Source organism: Caenorhabditis briggsae, assembly GCF_000004555.2.
Source record: "Caenorhabditis briggsae AF16 supercontig from assembly CB4, cb25.NA_080, whole genome shotgun sequence".
Classification (NCBI taxonomy): Eukaryota; Metazoa; Nematoda; class Chromadorea; order Rhabditida; family Rhabditidae; genus Caenorhabditis; species Caenorhabditis briggsae.
This window is the reverse complement of record NW_025543404.1, coordinates 1-15,102: the sequence shown is the minus strand read 5'-3', so window position 1 is coordinate 15,102 and position 15,102 is coordinate 1. Positions and strand designations below refer to the sequence as shown.

At 34.1% G+C, this 15,102-nt stretch overlaps 5 protein-coding genes across 5 annotated transcripts in view; 2 read left to right on the top strand and 3 right to left on the bottom strand.

The window, feature by feature from the left end:
- Window positions 1-126, bottom strand: part of CBG24024 — a gene marked incomplete at both ends in the record, with an annotated part of 6,457 nt that extends 6,331 nt beyond the window's left edge. Inside the window, one exon of the mRNA XM_002648002.1 lies at window positions 123-126. Within this exon, the coding sequence (XP_002648048.1) occupies window positions 123-126 (4 nt within the window). The remainder of the gene's footprint in view (window positions 1-122) is intronic.
- Window positions 127-5,569: 5,443 nt separating this feature from the next.
- Window positions 5,570-7,148, top strand: CBG24023 (the record flags this gene model as incomplete). Its single annotated transcript, XM_002648001.1, has 2 exons — window positions 5,570-5,645; window positions 6,325-7,148. The coding sequence occupies 2 exons, from the start codon at window positions 5,570-5,572 to the stop codon at window positions 7,146-7,148; spliced, it is 900 nt and encodes a 299-aa protein (XP_002648047.1).
- On the bottom strand, window positions 7,145-10,737 carry CBG24022 (the record flags this gene model as incomplete). The annotated part of the gene is made up of 2 exons (XM_045241034.1): window positions 7,145-10,444; window positions 10,498-10,737. 2 exons carry the CDS (start codon window positions 10,735-10,737, stop codon window positions 7,145-7,147), a joined length of 3,540 nt encoding a protein of 1,179 aa, XP_045091232.1.
- Window positions 10,738-10,789: 52 nt separating this feature from the next.
- CBG24021 lies at window positions 10,790-12,721 on the top strand (the record flags this gene model as incomplete). The annotated part of the gene is made up of 2 exons (XM_002647999.1): window positions 10,790-11,741; window positions 12,183-12,721. 2 exons carry the CDS (start codon window positions 10,790-10,792, stop codon window positions 12,719-12,721), a joined length of 1,491 nt encoding a protein of 496 aa, XP_002648045.1.
- A 1,153-nt stretch (window positions 12,722-13,874) lies between these two features.
- On the bottom strand, window positions 13,875-15,092 carry CBG24020 (the record flags this gene model as incomplete). The annotated part of the gene is made up of 1 exon (XM_002647998.1): window positions 13,875-15,092. One exon carries the CDS (start codon window positions 15,090-15,092, stop codon window positions 13,875-13,877), a length of 1,218 nt encoding a protein of 405 aa, XP_002648044.1.
- Window positions 15,093-15,102: the final 10 nt, after the last annotated feature.

Genomic DNA, 15,102 nt, shown 5'->3' with positions numbered 1-15,102 from the left:
ACATTCAAAAATGTCAGAAAATTCGAGAATTTTTGAATCAAAAATTCAAAAATTCAAAAATTCGAAAATTCAAAAATTCAAAAATTCAAAAATTCAAAAATTCAAAATTTTCGAGAACCTACTCATAATAAGCGTGACCATAACATAAACCTGTAATTTCATATCCACCCCAAATTTCACAAAAATTCCCAAAAAGAATCCGCCGAAAACCGGCGGAATAATAAATGGTTGACTGAAAATACTTATAGTCAAATCTAGCCAAGCATTGAAGAAATGTAAATTGAACATGACCCATTTGACATGTTTCATTGTGGGCGGAGTTTGAAATAAAATGCAGTAACCCCCAAATAAATGAATGGGAAATGAGAAAATTCCAGTTATATAAAGACATATTGAGAAATAATATGGATCAGTGAGAAACGAGAAAACCATGATTATCTGTAAAATTAGATTTTTTTTTCGAATTCTCAGATTCTCAAAAATAGAATTTTCTGTCCAAGTGTGACACTTTTCCACTATTTATATTAGAGAACAAGGGGTATAATTTGATTGGATTGTTTGTTTTCGGGTGCGCAATTTTCCATATTTTCCTTCTTCCGTGTCTAGATGAAATCATAATTGTCAGTATAAGAACAATAGTATAGTTTGGGATCTCTTGGGTACTTTTTAGGTACATCGTAACCTGAAAAGGTAATATTTTAGACTTTTAACACAGGTGGATCGCGAGGAACGTTATATGGGATCGCGCGGTGTTGTATATGCTCGAAATACGAAACATATGTGGGCGCATTGTGCGAGCATATAGGGTCCATGCGCCGACCAAAGCATATAGGATCCACGCCGCCGCGCAGCAGTTCCTCCCCTCCCCAGGTCCTAATATTCTCTGTAAACTGAAAATAGAGTTCACCAATACAAATTTATTGAAAATTAATAAAAATGACAAAAAAAATAAGAGAAAAAAAACATTTAAAAAAAAGAAAAAGCGAAAAAATTAAAGGTGGGGGGACAGGAGATTTTTCGTAGTTTTTTTGTAGCTAGAGTATGCATTCTACCGTCACGGTGTACAACGCTTAATTTATGTTTGCAATCGGGCGTGCGCTTCCTCTTTGCCCGCGTGGCTCAGTCGGTAGCGGTGCCGCACCCTCAATCATCGCCCTCACAAGTTCAACTCCTCGAGGGGCATATTTAAACGAAATTTCGAGAACATTATTTTTTTCATGTCCCCCCACCTTTAAACATTTTGCCTCCTGGCTCGCTGAACTCCATCTTTTCGTTGCCTTTCTCCCTCTTTACGTCCATTAGACGACCATCCAATCGAGAAGTTGATCTTGGTTGTTTTTTTTCAGAAAAACTGAATAGACTTAGAACATTTTCGATAATTTTACTTATTCACACCGAAAAGATTTTAGCACGTTTTTCATCAAAATGTTTCAAAAGCTCCGAAAGACTGAAGTCATAGCCACAAGAGTAAAATGTTCATTGCAACTTCAGTCAAAAAAATTCGCAGGTTTTTATTTTTCTAAACATTTTCGAGCATTTCAACCACAAAATTCACTAACCTTTTCGTTTTTTCTGTTGGTGCTGCTTCTTTCATTTGTCGTGTGGCCAGTGCAGAAGGTGAAAGTTTCAGCCGTCACCGAATCCCGAACTCCGATTCTAAAAATAAACTCATTGAGAAACTGAATACCATGCATGTTACGTACCTGTAGCTAATCACCGAAAACTTCTGGTTTTCAGCTTCAAGTAGACGAGCGAGGCGTTGAAATCCATCGGTGGGCCTAAAATAACTTTTTTTGTGGAATTTGTCGATAGAAACTTGAGGAAAACGGCTAAAAACGATGAAAATGAGTTTGCAAGTAAAAAAAGTAAAAAATAACCGATGAAATCGTATAAAATCAAGCAAAATCGAACAAAAACAGGCAAAAATATCTGCAAATTCATCGAAAATCTGTGTGTAGATTTACGGTAAACAACGCGCGATGCGGGATATCGGAGCGTCGTTGTGCACTTCTTCAGCGTAATTACACAATTAAATCGGCAAAAAAATCCGATTCATGTGAAAATATAGAATAATTTCACGTAAAGGAAGCAGGCAGAGCATCAGGTCAATTTGTGCTAACATAGAAACCTCATTTTGACATGATTTTTTGAAGTAAACCTCGTAACACGGCCTGCAGAAAATGTTGAACTTCTCAAAGACAAAATTCCGACAAAGTTCAATTGAATTCTTGTTCCAAGCCTAAAATCCAACATCTATATATGTTTTCCAAAAGGCAACATATGTCTTGGTAAACTATGATTTTAACCGGTTTTTTCGATAGTCAAACAGTCATACATACAATTCGTTGAGAACCAAAAATTTTATCCTGAGAATATCAAGAAGAGAGTTTCGAGCTATTCTTTGTGCAAAAAACAATTAAATGTTCTGTATTACATTGTATTCTGTATTTTATTCTGTATTACTGTCCTGTTCTGTAAATAAATGTTCTAACAGGTTTCCATGAACACATTAATAGAATGGCCTACTTCTTCCCTTTTAACTTTCAACTTTGAGCCAGTTTATCTGGGTTCCCGTGAAAAATATTGAAAAGTTGTTAACTGACAAAATGCTTTTGATATCATAATACACATTTTGTCCGTTGACCACTTTCTGATATCTTTTATAAGAAACCAGATATATAGGCTCAAAGCTAACCTAACGGTTCGGAGAGACATTGTATAAGAGTTTTTACGGAATATGGATCCTATATGCGAGCACGGACGGGGCATATGCTTTCCCTGTTAACTGAACGCCCACCACCACCGACCAGCAACAACCAACCCATATAGCGGGCATAACGAACGCTATATGCGCACATTCACAGTATGGGCCATAATGCGCCCATATAATGTTCTGCGCGATTCACCTGTGAAAGTATAACAGTGTAAGCGAAGAATGATCAACCCTAAACCTACCTTTTGTTGCAAAAACTTCGAATCCAATCAGAAATTTGGCAAAAAAAAAAAACAAAACACATACCAGACATAATTCATTAACATGAAGTGACAAAAATTTGTTTAGAACTTTTTTTCCACCAACAAAATTCGCGAAAAATTTTCCTTGTCGATTTGGTAAACAAAAAGTAAACAAAAAAGTTCAAAGAGCAAATTGTGAGGCATCTGATGAAATAGAAGAGGTCCTTGGCGTCAGATGACCAGCTGGAGAAGACTTCCTGGAATTTTCCAAATTTCGAGACTTCGAATTGACAAAAAAAGTCTCACCGGAAAAATGCGAACCAGTAAATTTCCAATTTCATAAACTGAAATATAAGTGGCGATAAATGCCGTCTGCCGGATCATGGACCTTTCTTGTTTCGTTTGAACTTTTGACAATTTTGCGAGTTTCGATTTTGTATGCATATAAAAAATCAGAACGAAATTCACAACCATAGCAATTACAGGGATTAGAATAGTGTATTGATTCTGAATCCGCGTGATCTGAAATTTAGAAAAAATCTGTGTATCCATAAATCCGGTTGTCCACACTCACCAAATGTCTGCTAGGAGCACACGCAGAGATGAAATTGACCGGATGCGCATGAAAATTTATAGAGCATTCTGAGAAATAGGGAATCAGAAGGACCAGAATAGACAGGAACTGAAAATTATCGGCTGTTCGGGTCACTGTTCTACTTACCAGGGATGTGATTTTATGTTTACTGAATTAACAATTTTAGAGTTTTCGGGGTTTTTTGAGACGTAAAATTGAATTCGTGAAATTCGTAATGGTGTTATTCGGCACACACGAGGTAAACAACCTCTACACAGATAAAATGCGAACGGGTACGTTACGGACGCTTCGCGTTCGCGCGCGGTTGAAATAGGAACCGCATACGGACCGCACGCGAACCGTTTTCAGTGAATAGCAACTAAATTAGATATGATAGAGCTCCACGAGTACTACAAAACGGTATTATTTGGAATACTGTATCATATCTATGAACAAAGTTACAGATCATAGATTTTCTCGCAGGGCCCGGCAGGCCCGGGGCGGGCCTGCTTCTTTTTTGCTCCTTTTGCTCTGTAACTCTGTTCATAGACAAGATACAGTATTCCAAATAATACCGTTTTGTAGTAGTCGTGGAGCTCTATCATACCTGATTGAGTTGGTTCGAATACATTGATTCTGAAAGAAGTTATGGCAAGGCCCGCGAAGGCCCGGCAAAGGCCCGGATTTCAAGTATGCTATTTACTAAGAACGGTTCGCGTACGTATGCGGTTCCTATTTCAACCGCGCGCGAACGCGGAGCGTCCGTAACGGATTGTTCGCGAATCACCTGAGTAATAGGAGGTTGTTAGTAGTATAAAAAGTCACGCTCTGGTGCAGTTTTCCGCCCACTTTTCCCATTTTAAAAAACCCCTCCAAATGGAAGGGTTTTAGGCAAATTCTTGATAAAATCATCAAAAACTTTGAATAACTTCAAAAGAAAAAACACTGTCCCTCATCCCGCTGACGTCTATTATGACGATGGGCTGTCATGTTTAAAAAAACCCTTTACTTCTTTCCATCTTCATACGTCACCAGAGTATATAATTGTCCTTTCTAGAACACTTTTGGGCCCGCCTCTAATTATTACCACTTTTGTCAAAATTTGATATCAATCTCCAAGGATAACCCAATTAATCAATCAAAAACGACCTTTTAAAATGACCCCCTATTTTCCCGAAAATTCCTCGGGCCCTCCATCAGGTGGTCAGCGCTCCTTTAACGCTCTGTCAGATTATCGTCGGCTCTCGTCAGCCTATTGCCACCTCTCCACTACGGAATAAACCAATAGTATACCCCAAGTCTCTCCACTACGGATTCATTCTTATTACCTTAAGGATCTCTACCGCGAGTTTATCACTTACCCAGTTTGTCTTAACTTTGAGCGATTATCCAGAACATGGGGGACGTTCAGTATCTTGATACCTAGCCATGAACCCCAAACATGGCGACTGTATGCATGCCTACAATCTTAACTTTGTGCGATTATTCAGAACTGGGGGACGTTCAGTGTTGCCAGCCGCTTCACTAGAGAGTGAATTTGACAACATCTTAGCCATGAACCCCAAACATGGCGTCTGCACGCGAGCAGCTTAACTTACGTTCAATGAGTAGAGGAAGAGTTCCTGAGAAGTTGCATTATTTTTTTTGAGCAGGCTTTTTTTTATTTTTAGAGAAGTTTTTTTGAATAAGATTTTTAAACAAGAGAAGTTAGGGGGCGTGTCCAAATCTTGTTCGGTTCATAGTTAGTGACGTAAAGGGGTTCACCTGCTACCACGGAAATGTGGAGCTGAGCAATGAATTGCCTTATTGGTGTTAAAGGGATTCACCCGCTACCACGGAAATGTGGAGCTGGGCAGTGAATTGCCTTTGGAGGGATCCGCCCGCTATCACGGAAGTGTGAAGCAGGGCAGCGGACTGCCTCGAACACAAGAAGTTGTCAAAAACGAGAACCGAACTCGAGTGGAACAGGGTCATGGCAAATTCTCTTACCACCTGAGCCACACGCCCTTATCAGTATGCACGCCATATTCAATATAAGACATGCCTCGTAATCACTGTTTCCAAGAGCACAAACTACAAAATGGGCAGAGTTCACAAGACACAATAACTGCTCAATGTAAATGCTCTCAGAGTTCAGAAAAAACTTGAGACCATTAACAGATGTAGATATCTTAAAATTAAAAGAGGATTTACATATTAAAAATTTTAGAGGGGTGTATATGCGCGATTGTCTTCCTGATAAACCGCAAAAAAATGAAGTTGCCATCGTAAATCTTGATAAAAAGGAAGGCAAGGGAACTCATTGGGTTTGTTATAAGAAGGATATGCACAATCTATATTATTTCGACTCTTTTGGTCTAGACCCTCCCGACGAATTAGTCAGATATTTGAAACAAAACAGCCCAGATTCCCCAATTACACTTTTTACCTTTCAAATTCAAAACTTTGATACTCATCATTGTGGCTATTATTGCCTACTTTTATTGAAACTGTTGGAAAAATATGATTTCAGGAATGTCATAATAAATTTGAATTAAAAATTTTCAAAAAATTACACAATAAATGAACTTCGATCAATCTCAGTTATTTAAATCTCCGCGCAATATAATCGTTTTAGGAAACACAGGAAGTGGTAATCATCCTTTGTTAGACATGTTATTTATCAAGAATTTTTAGCTGGAAGGGGTTTTGACTTATATCTTTTTATCTGTGCTCAAAAACGGAAACAGAAGAAAATGATTCATGTAATATAGTTTTCAAAAACCATCGCATAGTAATTGATGATAAATATCCAGTGGATGAGATGATAAACAATTTCAAAACATGGGGCGAAGAAAACGTAAAAAAGAGTAAGCTAGACGGCAAACCCCTTCCTAAAGTATTAATTTTATATGATGATGTTTCTAAATTCTTAAAAAATAAGATGAAAGGATTTGGGGATATCAGTAGACATTTTAATATGTGGAATATGTTTTTGGTTCATAGAACAACATATCTTGATGCTGATACTAGAGGATCGTGTAGAGTTTGGATTTTCTTATCTGAGGTAGATAAAAACATAGATCCATTTGTATCCAAGTATGTCGATAACAATAATTTCGATGAATGTGTGTTAATATATGATACAACAGCACATGGTAGTAAAAATGAACAGATTTCTTATTTAAGAAAATCTGACATAAAATTAAACTATAATTCTGATATTGTTTTAAACAAAACATCGGGAATTGATAAAGAAATCGCAGCTAACTTTTTCTGTAATCCTGAGGCCATCGACACTACTGGGTTTAGTGAAGAAGATTTTGCAAGATGGAAAGTATTTCTAGCACACTTCAAAGCACTTAATCTTAAAATTAAACTAAAAGATCTTCTTCAACGACCTGATGAGAAATCTTCGATTCCAATAGAACGGAAGACATTAGTAGAACGCGAAAAACCATTTGATAGTCGGATGAATTTCATAAGACCTAATGTGAAGTTTTCGATTCCAGAAGAAGAAGCTTCAACTTCAAGTGAAGAAAAAATATATGCTGATTCTCCATCAGAATGCGAGTCTGAAACAGATAGTCGTTCTTCAGTTGAATCGATAAGTGAAATATTGAGTAGGATTTACAACTAAATTTTGATTCGATAGTGTCCAAAAGCTAGGGAGTTTATGTTATCTACAAAATATCTTTTAGTCTCCTTATCCTTACCAATTATATTATTTAATACAACTTTATTTTGTCTTACACTACTAATTTCATGTTTGCTGGAGGAAATAAGCGTTTGCTGTTTTCTTTCAATCGTTCTATTTTCTAAACAATTTTTATAATCATTGAAAGTCATTTCCTTTTTGACTACAGACTTTTTTATTCCTTTATTCTTCTTTTGTTCTGATCCCTCATCAGTTTTAAAAGCATATTGTTTCGGTCTAAAAGCAACAATTTCAGTCATTATTTTACCATTTAACTCATCTTTGAATTTACCAATTACTTTCTTGTTCTCAATGCTATGAAGTTTATTTTCTTTTGGATAATCCGAAAAATCAAAGTGTTCTTTCATAGCTGACATATCTTCATAAACATCATCAGTTTTAACTTCATAGATAAAAGAATCTGTATCTTGATAGCACAGTCTTAAATTGGATGGATACTTGGGAAGCATAACATCATAATGGAACTCATACATTAGGTATTTACTCAAATCTAGAATAGACATCCCCACATAAATTGGTTTATCTAGTTTTATACCTTTCTGAGTCATTTCAACTAAAATCATATTCTTATTTATAATATGTCTCTGTTTAAAATTATTGCTACCAGCTAGTTTCATGACCTTATTCATATCTGACACCACTTTCACATCCACTCTATGTCTAACATTCTCCATAGTTTTGCCAAATACAGAATTGTTCATAAGTTTGAAGAAGTCTTTCTCAAAATCATTTTTTGCATTTTTCCTCAAGTTGGTATTCAATTCTATGTAAGGAGCTAGCCAATTGCTTTCTTTAAAAGTAACTATACGATGAACCTTTTTTAACATTAAACCATGCTCTAATACTTGTAGTAAATTCTTATAATGAATCACATAATTTCTTTTTGGACTAAAATCATTAATTAATTTATTGGTAGAACCAACTCGTTTATTTTCTGGACAAAATGGAAGATCATTATGCTTATCATGAAGACTATCTGGATAATCTAAGTCAACTTCAAGTATGCATCCTCTGCCTTGAGAATTGAGATTTTCTAACATTTCCACACTAAACTCTGCAGCATTCATAAATTTGAAATCATCGTATGGTAATTTTTGACTCATTGCCCATCCATAAAGATTATTAGCATCTAGATAAAGTAAGTATTTTGATTCCTCTTCAGGATTATAATTTGACATGTACTTATTGTTAGCCTTAGAATATCTCAACATAGCATTACACATACCTCCCCTGATACCTTTCTCAATAAAGTTATACATTTCAATATCTTTAATTGTTTGTAGCTTAACTCCAGTTTTGAATAACATTGCCTCCCAAGCTAATCCGGGAGATGTATAGTACCAACATGGATCTAACTTGTATTCTTTAAGAGACACATTTCTGAAAGTTTCAAACACATCAGCTAATAGTAACACATCATTAACCATGTAAATTCTAGTGTAGTCTTCTAAAGTTTTACAATTTGTTTCATTCCATACCTTTAGAGCATATTCATAACTCTCACTGCTAATGTTCTCACTAGATAAACTATTATAAAAGTTTTCAATTGGAGGGAGCTCCGTGTTAGAATATTTTTTGAAGGAATCCATGAAGTCATATGGATATACACCTTTTCGTCTTAATAGACTAAATATATTTTCATTATCGTAATACTTTTTAGTAATAACACATTCATCATTTTGTAGGTTACTGCTGAGATAATCTAGACTTGAAGGCATGAATCCTAAACTATCTAAGAATCTTATTTCATATCTTTTACGATCTTCATCATGAAAGAAATAACTAAAACTAATGAACTTCTCTATATTGGCTGAAATGCTTTTAATTTCTACACCTCTTTTCTTTAATAAGTCACTAGATTTCTCATCACTGATAATGAGGTGTGAATCATAGCCTTTAAGATTATGGAAAAACACTGGTATAAAATTATTTCTACGTTTCAATAAGTTACAAGCGTTACATAGAGGTCCTCTGTATAATCCAGTCCAATGGTCGTGATCTCTAACTTTATCCCCATGAAACATATTTCCACATGCAGGGCAAGATTTACAACTATTGTATGATTTTAATTCTTCTTCAGTCAATTGTTCTATTTTCATATCAGCGATGTTCAATAGCTTTTCACTTATGTTCAGGATATATTCATTAAATTTCAAAATAGTATCGTATCCAACATAGCTTACCATGTCATAGATTTTTTGTGTGAAAGAATCTACAACGACTACACAGAAGGCAGAAGCTACATGTTTTCCAATATTTTCACTCCATGACTGCTTAGGTGAGTAATTCACACTATCAATTTTATAGATAACAGATTCAAAATCTGCATAGCAAACATATCTGTGTTTCTGAGTTTTCTGAATCCCATCAAACTGAATATAATCTTTTGAAGGTTTGATCATTTGGATTGGAGAATTACTCCTACAGTCGTTTAAATGGTTTTCAAATTTTTCTTTTGTTAAAAAGTTATTATGACATCTAATACAAAATTTATTTCTTGTGCCATTTTTGTTATTCATTAATCTATCTATATTCTTAATTAAACAATAGTGACCTTCTCCAGAATTATCCGTTACCAGCAAAAGATTTACGACTCGATTTATTTCTACTTTAATGTTTCTGGATACTTTATATGAATCTATTTTTTCTTTATCCTCAATATTATGAGTGAGAATGTTGACAGCTAAGTTATTTTTTTTCTCAAACCTATCCACATCTTTAACCTGGAAAGGAAATTCAAATCCATCAAAGGTAATTTTAGAAACATGATATTTATATTTAGCTACTCGCTCGGAGTTTTCTTCTACTGGAAATAAATGAGCTAAGATACACCACATGAAACACTTATCATCTTTATTTTTTATATTGATTACTGCTTTCTTATTTTTAATCCAATCAGGTAGTTCTATATATTTTGATCCTGATAATGGTCTGATTCTAGTTTGAAACATTCTTAAACCTATGATTCTATTAAGTCTAAAACCAGATCCTCTACCTTGATTTTGATCTAGTCTGTTTATCAAAACTGATTTGACTGTCTCGAAGAAGGCTTTCCTATCATCCCCCTTGTGTAATGTTTCATTTTTTGTATTCAAATGATCAACACGAAGTTCCTCAGCTCCTTCTTTCTTCATTTCGCATGTTAAAGAAAAATATATTTTCACACTATCATCGTAAACATCTTTTAAGACATCAGATTCTTTTTTAGCTAGAAATGACTGTATATCATTAGAATTTCCTGTGTGAACGGTATCCCTCAAAACATCTTCACTTCTTTGTACTCACTAAAAACAGCATTATCGAAAGGAAACAGATTTCGCAATTGAAGATTCGATTCTTTATTAGTAGCATCTTGGTTTTCTGCATTTTGTTTGTTATCTGATTCCTCGATTGCTTTTATAAGCTCTTTCATATTCATAGATCTAATTTCAGCATTGCTAAATGTTTTCTTAGAACGTAAAATAACACGTAGTTGATCCCTGGTATGTTTAGTGTAATCTACTACTTCCATTTATTACATAAGAAATACGAGTGAATATAATGATATAATTTTTAAGTAATAAATGGTCTCTGTAGTCGAAATTTATGATCCTAAGAAGAGAAATGACATCGTTCAAGGGTTTTTGAAGAATAGAAAAGAGCACAAAATCAAAAATCTACAGGAACGATCAGATTTGGAACATATAGAAGATCATAGGATAGATGTCTTCAAACCTATTTTGGAGTCTAATAAAAAGCTTCAAGAAGAAATAATTGATGAGAAAAATAAAATAGTCGAAACACTGAATAATTTCAAAGTACCTACCCAACTATCGATAGCACCTTCAAAAACTACAGCACCATCAACATCAAAGCTTCCCATTCTTCAAAAGAAATCACTCGATACGATTCAAAAAGAAACTCCCTCTCTACCTAGTTCTTCATCCAATTTAGTAGTCAGCAATCTAATTGTTAGTTATCTTCAAGATGGATCTGATAGAAGTAATGCTGGGTATTCAATCAAGTTTAACAAAGATGAGAAAAAGTATACTATAGGTAATAAGGGAATTACTTTTGATCAGAACATTCTGAAAGTCAACAATGAAGAGTACACAGCAACAGAAGGATTAATGGAATTACTAATCAAAAAGTCTCCCGACTTGAAAAAAATTCAATCTGATGATATTTCAAATTATCAGAAAATATTGTTTTGTTCAAATGCTTTGTATCAAGGGTTTGATAACACTAGTAAAAAATACAATTCCGATTCTAGTGACAAATGGAAATTTATTAAGAAGCACTACTTTGTTACAAAAGATAAAAACACATCTACTGTAGACGGAAGTTCCATAAAACCAAGTTTCAACTTCATTCCATCAGATACTAACTCTCTTATAAATTCTTTAAGACTATCCATCGCCTCATTTCAAGCAGGCAACAATGGGGAGTATAATAAAATTAATGCTATTTTGGATGAACTAGTTAGGCAGAAAAAGATCAGGAAGAAAGATTTAGGAGTTATATATTTGAATATTGGTATGTAATGTTATACAAAGTTATGTTATTTTATTTCATGTTATAAATCATAGATAAATGACGCGAGCTATTTTACTAGCAAAAATGTATATTTGTGATCAAGAGAAAGCCCCATTAAAAATCGATAAGACGAAATGGGTTAAACAACACAATCTTTCTATTCAAACTTTATATAGAGGTCTGAGAGAATTATCAAAAGATATGGACGTTAGTAAATATCTTGCTATCAAGTCAAAAGATAAATCAACTGCTGTTGAAAAAATATATGAAACTGAAAGAGTAGTAGAAGAAAAAACTTTGAAGTCGACTGCTAACTCGAATTTGATAAATCTCCTCTTACCTCGAAACTGATTTTTCATTTTTCAAAACCATGGGTCTTTTTCATGTAATAAATGGAGAAAAGTGTTGTTGGATTGAATACTTTAAATCGTTCAGTTCTAGAAATGTTTCCGGATATCGGAAAGTCTATTGACCAACTTAGTATTTATACTAAAAGTGAAATAACACGTGAAACTGCAATACAATATATTAATTCCTGTGAAAGCATTTATAATAGTATTGATGCTATCAAAGCGGATGACAGAAGTAAAAATGAGTTGAAAAAGGCTATGACATTCTTAGTAAGTCAGATAGGAATGAATGAATGTATTAAAGAAGTTCTAAATGCAGCAAGTATTGAGAATGTTCAGCTGAAACGTTTATTGAACGAAGAGAGATGCAACTATAACAAGCTAGCTAAGAAATATAAAGAAGAACAGAAGTCAGAACAAGTGGAAATTCCCAAACTTTCTCTAAGCATAACTAGGAATAATAGAAGAAATGCTATAACCAATGAAGAGATTATCAACATTGCAAATAATATTAATACAGATGAACTAGCCAACACCAATTTAACTAGAGTGAGCGCTGCAGGTGTTAAGAATGTTAAAACCGTTTATGCTAAGAAAAATGAAACTGGATTAGTTGTTAATCAGAAATAGCGTTTTTCATATTCATTATTTTCTCTTCTATTGTCAATTCTCGAGATGGCACACCTTTTCTGGAGCTGCTTCTAGCTGTATCAGTTTTCCTGAGAGTGTGGGTGAAATTTACTGTTGGTTCTTTCTTAGTTTTTTCTTTGGCTTCTTGGAAATTATCAGTAGTATAGTAATGGAGGATTATAGTACCGTTTCCGTTTTTCACCATTTTTTGAAATCTCCATTTTCACCCATATTTCCACACTTTCTCTTCTGTTTCCTTAAATTAACAAGACAATTAGCTGAAAAACACCCATTTTAGGCGAGCACGAAAATCGTACTCCGAGTACGAAAATAATACCACTTTTTTTCAACCTCTCAAAACAGTCAATTTTCACCCCAACTGATAACAAATTCTTTACACTTAAACACTTTTTCAACTCTCTTATCAAATTTGGTCTGATATCAGAATGGTAGAGTGACTGTCTGATAATCACAACGCCCGAGTTCAACCCCCACACGATATCTGCGATTCACGATATCTGCGATTCACGATATCTGTGATTATCCAGTTAATGAAGGCGAAAATATGCAAATGAAGGTGAAATATGCAAGAAAAAGTCGACCGTCGGAGCGAAAAAATTTCCTCATTAAAAATATGCAAAAAAAATCGGTCGTCGGAGTGAAAAAAAAAATCACCATGAAATAATGACAAAAAATCAAGCGAGCGAGAGAGTGTTTTCTTATCAATTCTTTACCATTATTTCGGTTTATTAAATGTTGTGCGAAGATTTGAAGCCACTAACAAATATAGATTTATTGAAATTGGCACAAGATTTACAAATTAAAAACTTTAGAGGAGTGTTTATGAGAGACACTCTTCCAGAGAAACCACAAAAGATAGAAGTGGGCATCATAAACCTGGACAGCTCAAACAATAAAGGTACTCATTGGGTCTGTTATAAAGTAAATAAAAGTGAATATTATTATTTTGACTCTTTTGGTTTGGACCCACCCGAGGAAATAATAAAATATCTTAAACGTAATACTTCAAGCGAAATCACGACTTCAACATTTCAAATACAAAAATTTGATACTCATCATTGTGGTTACTACTGCTTACTTATATTAAAATTATTAGAAAAACATGATTATAAAAATTCTATACTTACTCTATTTACTCAAATATAATAGGTCTAATGTGAATACCATCATCCATCACAACTCCTTTTCCATATACAGGGGATAATCCTATCTTTTTCTGTTCATAAGTTTTCATTTCTTGATTCTGATATCTAAATCCTTTATTCAATCCATCTATTGTTTGTTTATTTACAAGACACTCTAAATATTTTTCTTTAGTTAGAATAGAATTATTTCTTTTTTGCTGAACACCTTTAGAAGAAACTTTACATTTATCGTCATTTGTCCAAATACAATAAGTTTTACTACATAATGCTATCATACCGTCACCCTCTTTTTCTACTTTAAATAGTCCTGGAGTTCTTTTATCTATTCGACGATGCTCCTCTGTATCGGTCCGAGGAAACCAATTACATTTATCTCTCTCAAATTCCTCCTTCATCTCAGGTTTAATCAAATCCTCTAAAGTATTGTCAGTAATAGCCATATAAGCTGAATCAGTGTCCATTTCAATGTACTGGAAGTCAGACCTATCGACATACTTATCTATACAGTCGTAGTAGAATTTTAACATTCTTAGCTTTGAATCATCATAAACACTACAGGCAATTTGCAGAGGCATATTCTGTTTAACCTTTCTTGTTCTTTTTGTTACTTCGTAAACTCCATTATATTCCTCTGCATCATAATAAAAGTAATCGTTTTTAGCTCTATTAAATTGAACTTCATTACAGAAACTTACTTTTTTATGTTTGTTCTTATCCATTCCTGTTCTACCAAATGCTGAATTTCCCACAAGTTTGGCACCTTCCGAGATGATTGCATACTTTGAGTCAACATCTCCTTTTCGCCTTTCATCTGAGACCCAATCCATAAAGCCCTTGAAAATTCTTCTCCGTTTAGCTTCAATATATCCATATAGTTTTGTAACTACACAACCATGTTCTAACATCCATCTAAGTCTTGTAGATTTGATTAATATTTGTTTTGCTTTCAATGTTACAACTAGCTTCCTACTTTTTGTTGGTTTTCTTTCCAAGGATTTTAAAAGGTTTAAAGTATAATCTCCGCAGAGAGTTTCATCATATTCCTTGTTCACAAAGATTGGACACATCTCACTAAAATAGTTCCATTTATCTTTAGGGACTTCAATATCAACTTCTAAAAATCCGAAGAGCGAATTGTCTAAAACTTGTTTCTCTATTTTGCTCCAATCATCATTTTCTTTAAAGTATAGTTTTCCACAAGCCATCTCCTCTCCC